Source organism: Pseudonaja textilis, chromosome 3, assembly GCF_049901715.1.
Source record: "Pseudonaja textilis isolate UNSWEBS1 chromosome 3, rPseTex1.2, whole genome shotgun sequence".
NCBI classification, from domain to species: Eukaryota; Metazoa; Chordata; class Lepidosauria; order Squamata; family Elapidae; genus Pseudonaja; species Pseudonaja textilis.
The window spans coordinates 82,264,671-82,270,703 of NC_141992.1; the positions used below are offsets into that span (position 1 = coordinate 82,264,671).

The window sequence follows — 6,033 nt, forward strand, 5'->3', positions numbered from 1 at the left end:
GTTTAATAAAAAGTAGTAAAGTGTTGCATTTTGTTTCAGTCCTAGAATGTGATTTTACGTTTTTCCCCTCTGTAGAGTGCTATTGGGAAGCAGCCCATCTTGAGTCTGGTGCTTTTCAGCATTCTGAGTGCCTTTGCTGTCTCTTCGTCAACTGGATCGAAATGGATTATATGAACTTTTAAAATTTTATCAAGAGAACACATTGGGGTCAGGTTTTCTTTAGATGGATAAATCATATATTCCTGTAATCCCTGACCTCTACATACACAAGTACTGTTAACAATATGCCTTGTTGCAAATTACTAACTTTATCTCCTTTTTATATATATGCACTCCTCATTTAATGACCATAATTAGGACTGGCAACTTAGTCATTAAGCAAAGCAGTTTCTAAGTGAAACCATGACTCTGCTATGGTCTTACTTCAGCTTTTCTTTGTTTTACAAAACTGCCATAACTGTAAATGGTTGCTAAATGAGACAGTTTCTAAACAAAGATTACCTGTATATTATGCTTTTATCTTTATTCTTTTTTAATGTTCTATATTATATTTCATTGCAAAAATGACATTTTGGTTATTAAATTAATTAATGGATCAACTGACTTTGATCAAAGGCTGCAGTTTACTTAAGACTGTTGATATATTTGAAAATAACTACACTGAAAATTATGTAGTTCATTACTCCCTACCATTGTATAATATAATACTGACCCAAATTTTGGCAATAATGTACATTTTAATTATACGATATTGATTAAGGTATCAGAAATAATTATTCTGACATTCATGAGTAACTAGATTACAGCCAAATTCTAAGATTTTGAAAGATATACTCTTGTAGCATTATCTAGAAGTTTCTTCATAAAAAGAAAGAGAATTATGGGAAAATTTATAATAATTTTGAAGAAATACTGTAAAAATCAACTATTTTCTACTTTTAATAAATACATAAACCTAAATAGCAGGGATCTTCTGCAACTGTTTTCTTTGCTTCAATCACATTACTCAATATAAATTCAAGGCAACAATAACATCTATATACTATTAAAACACCCATGTTTGTAACCTTTAGCCAGACAAAATGCTGCACCATTTTAGGGCAAAACATTGTGAACCTCAAATAGTATCTCAAATGGACTAGCTTGCCAAATCCATCCAAAATCTGGAACTCACCACTCCTGTGGAAATGAAATTTGACAAAAGTTATAAAACATTTTATGACATAAAATTATCATACATTTTATGATACAATACAAATTGTCATAAAGTATTTCCTGTGGTGAGCTGCTGATGGTTGACTCTGCTGTGCAAATACAACTCTGAATAACTCCTTGAATTTTTAAAACTTTTCTAGTGAAGGCAGTACACTAGAAGCAGTGTCACTATTGAAGGAATCAAGGAATTTGGTACAGAAATATCTCTGAAATGATAACACAACGGGTCACAGGCTGATTTGTTATAATATGGTCCCAAAAAATCAAGATGGCTGGTGCAATCATACAATTGCGATGGATGTTAAATCGGATTATGGTTTCAATTTTGTGAGTCATAGCCATTATCTTGGTTCCCTTCCCCCCTCACTGTTTATTTGGCTCTTTCTTGCCCTATCAACCCTTTGAAAGCAAACAAAAATAATAAAGATCACATCTGATTTGTTGCAACATCATGGAAGAACTCTTTGAGTAATGTAGAAGTGAGTTCTTAATGTAATACTCACCCTACTTCAAGAGGCTGTTTGGGATCTCGTATTCTAAAGATCTTGGGTTCAGATAATTTGAAAAAAAAAATGCTTTTAATCTATTATTCACCTGCTCACATGTTCCTTGAGGTCATCTGAGAACATTTGTTAAATTTGTCATGGGTTCATCTCCTGATGGCCCAGAGCCAAACTACTTTGTAGATAATTCCAGTCCCGTTGGAACCCCTCCCTGCTAAAATGGCAGGTCTAAGGTTTTTGCTGGGATTTTCAAAGGCCCTACAAGCATGATTTTTGGAAAAAATTAATTATTTTAAATATCTCAGTCTTTGATGTTTGTGTTCTTTTGTAAGCTGCCAAGAGATCTTGGTAGTCAACAACAGGGGTAGAATTTTACCAGTTCGCACCTATTCGCTAGAACTGGTTGTTAACATTGCAAGTAGTTTGGAGAACCGGTTTCTAGAAGAAATTACTGGCCTAATCCTGTAAGGAAAGCAGGAAGGAACCATTCTGGTGTTGCTTACAGAAAGTGCCTCTCCCTTAACCCTTATTACATTCTCAGCAGGACAAGACTTCCTGTCTCAGGAACTTCTCGAGTTATTTTTCCCTCCTTTGCTGGTACTTTGCTTGTGTGGAGTGACCATTCAAAATTACAATGGAACTGAAAAAAGTTACTTCTGACCATTTTTCACACTTATGACTGCTGCAGCATCCCCACAGTCATGAGAGGCCAGGCAAGGAGATGCGTGCCTCGATGTGAATGATATTAAATTGGCCACACCCAGCCAATAACATGACCACCAAGCTACGCCCACCAACTAAGCCACACCCACAGAACTGGTTAAAAAAATAGAATACCACCCCTGGTCAACAATATAAAGACTTTAATAAATAAATAAATGAACACAAGATATATTCTTTAAGAGGTCTTCAAGTAAGGAAACGGGAAGTCCAATTCTTAAAAAAAACATTTTAAAAAAAAAATACTTTAAAAAAAAGTAATACTACTCTTTCCACTATCCTGTACCTTTTGTTAGCAGAATTATTGAGTTGGAAGATGCAAGAAAAACAATACATATTAACAGCAGTTTAAGAACAATATATAGCCTACTTGCATAGGCTTTGTAAAATATATTTCCAAAGAGAAATAATGTACAGATGTCAAATGCAACAATAATCATCTAAATTAAATCACTTGCGTTTTACATAAACCCAATAATATAGTTTTCTGCAATAGTTCAGTAGCCTTGTATTTGCATAAGGATATTTTATAGGGATGAACCATGAAACATATTTTATAGCGCTGATAATTTGTGAATGCTCTAAGTGTGGTGAGATGAGAACGGATGTGATGCAATCCCTCATTTTCAAGCAGATTTGTCATGCTATTTTTCTTCAGATAGATAGCCATAATTAAGTTTCAGCTAGCCATCTTTAAAAAATCCTCCCCCCACTTTAAGCATTGACTGTTAGACTATAAAACCATAATAGAGTATTTTATAGTGTCAGTGTTACTCACACCACACAGACCCAGAGTCAAAACAGTAAATTGCTAAACGATTCATACAATTCTGTATAAATAGGAATTATCATGGCATTTTAAAAGTATAATTTTGAAGGTTCAGTCCACAAAATGACATAAAAGCTCAGTGGATGTTTAGCATTCAAATCCTAACAGTATTTAGAAAGAATTGGCATGCACGAATGTCCTTCTCCTCCTCCTTTTCTTCATTCCACCTTTATAACATGCCAACCCCTTCTGCCTCCTATTTATATATGGGCATTAAGGGGTCAAAGTTTGTGCAAAGCAAGTCTACATATATAAATACTGCCACTGCATGATTGTGAATATGTTCTGGGCATTTAAAATAATAAAGGATGTCAATAGTACTTGTGTAGATTATTATCTAATGTTTTACTTAAAAAACAAATAGTTTGAAAACCGGTTTGTTCAACATAGTCTCATAATGTCAAACTAGTTTTTCTTGTTCACCATTTCAAATAATTGCATAAGACATAGGGTAGGACATTTCTCTCTTTTTCCTGGATTGCAGCGTTTTTAAATGCAATCTATTTTTTCTTTCTGCAACAAAGGCGGCATCTTAAAACTATTTTCTTGTAGAAAACATTTAAACTGATATGCTACCAAGGGAAACCCACAATAAACCACAGAGTTTACATAACACACAAAATTTCATATCAATAGCAATTCTGAAATTTCCCTTAGCTACTTAGATGTAAATGTTTCAAAATGTGTTTTGGGGTTAAACACATTTAGTAATGGTCTCATACCTTCACAAGTCATCAGAGTAACATAAGTAACATGATACTCGTGTAAAATATAATGCCAAAGAAATCAGAGTCTTAATTTGGAAAAGACAATTCAGGCTATTGCACTGGGCCCTCAACTCAGTACAAATTAAAGCATCCCAGAGAAATGGCTATTTAGCCCAATCCAGCAGAAGGGAATTCATTGTGTCTGGGTAATTGATTCCTCTGGCAAATTCTTGTCAGAAGGGCTTTCCCCCTAACTTTGAAACATCATTTGTTTTCCTGTAACTTGCATTATTATTTCTTCAGAATGAGAACAGGAGTTGATCTTCTTTACATGATAGTCTTTCCGGTATTTGAAGAGGGCTGTCATATTCCCCTCATCCGTCTTCTCTCAAGGCTAAATATACCCAGCTCCTTCAATATTTTTTTTACAGGTCTTAAGTCTATGAAACTAAGAAATTGAGTTTCTTAGAGAAAGAAGAAACTATGAAACATATCCTTCCCCCTTCCAATCTGCTTCAATTTTTTGAAATCCTTTTAAAGGTGTGATATTCAGAAATTGATTTATTCCTTGGGGTTGGGAGCATGGGAAGTGATTACTCTTTGGTAAAAAAAATCAATTTCCATGACTTGGAAATTACACTTTTGTTGATGCAGCTTAAACTGCATTCTATTTTCTGCAATCAGAGCACATGATGTCTCATGTTCAGTTTGCAATCACCTCTTATTCCAATATATTTTTCACATTCCATGGACACTCCGAGTATCCCACATTTCAAAAACTTCAGATCCAATGTATGCTTCCAAAGTGAAGAACTTTGTATTTCTCTGTTAAATAAATCTCATTCCAGTACTTTCAGCACCATGTTTTACAACCCATCAAGATTGTTTTGAAATACTTTTTTTTTTGCTAAGACACTAACTATTCCCTCCCCTTTCTCTGGGAAGTGAAATGGGGGAATAAAGTCATCAATCACTTTGTGATAAGAAATGGATCTCTTTGATGCCATAAGAACTGGCAAGAAAAAACACCTTTTATCTTCCTACTTCTCCTGCCATCCAGGGGTTGACAAGGGAAATGACATTTGGCACAATGGCAGAGACCTGACACTTCGATTGTTAAAAAGCAAATAGCCCTGATTATCAGAGGTGGGTGGGGTTAAAAGAAGGGCATGCTTGCAGTATCCTCTGGAGTCCAACAGCAACAGAAAAAAAATCCTGCACTTCGATGTACCTCAGAATGATTTATAGCAGATATATTATTTGATGGAACTTGTCCCTGCAGAAACTGAAAAACTCACAATTTGAAGTGGAGTAAGAAAGGGCAGGCAGAACTTCCTTCATAATAGGTCAAGGGAAGGTTGAATGACCTGAAAGATGACACCAATGACTAATTCAGGTTACCAACAACTGCAGCTTTAGAAAATTATTTCCTGATTAATTCCTATAAGATTGTGCCACTAGCTGCAATCCAACTGACCATGTGCAGTAAGAAAGAGCAATGTGTTAAGTTGACAACCTACTAATGTTTCTAAGTGACAAGAGATAAGTTTTAGATAAAAGAGATTTGCCATTCACAAATTCTCACTCCAGGTTTCAAAGTTTTCCCTAAGGCAACAAAAAAACAAAAGTAAGGCCACAGCGAAGACTTCTTTCTTTATATGAATTCATTCTCTCTTCTGTGAAAAGCTGCAAAATGCATAGCTAAGTTGACAATGGCCCTGCAGGAACAGGATTAAGGAACAATTAGTGAAATACAATACAGGTTCCCATAGACTGGGATGTATTTTAACAATTGGCAAATGGAGACAGAAAGAAAGAAAGAAAGAAAGAAAGAAGGGGGGGCAGAGAGAGAGAGAGAGATTGCATCCATCATAGAGCCAGTCTTTTCGGATGTTGCCGTTCCCTTTTCTGCCAGCCCCGGCGGCCTCTTCTCTTCTAGGACGTTCCGACTGCTGCCTCTCCCGCCACGGAGCGTCTTTCCCAACCCCTCCTCGAAGACTGGCAACACGGGGGGAAAAAAAAGAGCCGCGGGCCTGGGAACCGAGCGGGCGGAGCCGCG

At 36.0% G+C, this 6,033-nt stretch overlaps 1 protein-coding gene across 18 annotated transcripts in view; it reads left to right on the forward strand.

Annotated features, from left to right (window-relative positions):
* The window catches only part of LOC113435977 (uncharacterized), an 84,183-nt gene extending 83,223 nt beyond the window's left edge, over positions 1-960 (forward strand). For all 18 annotated transcript variants that reach the window (XM_087930227.1, XM_087930231.1, XM_087930240.1 and 15 more), the window contains one exon: positions 76-960. In XM_087930227.1, coding sequence (XP_087786353.1) covers positions 76-174 — 99 coding nt within the window. In that variant the 3' untranslated portion in view covers positions 175-960. The remainder of the gene's footprint in view (positions 1-75) is intronic.
* The last annotated feature ends 5,073 nt before the right edge of the window (positions 961-6,033 follow it).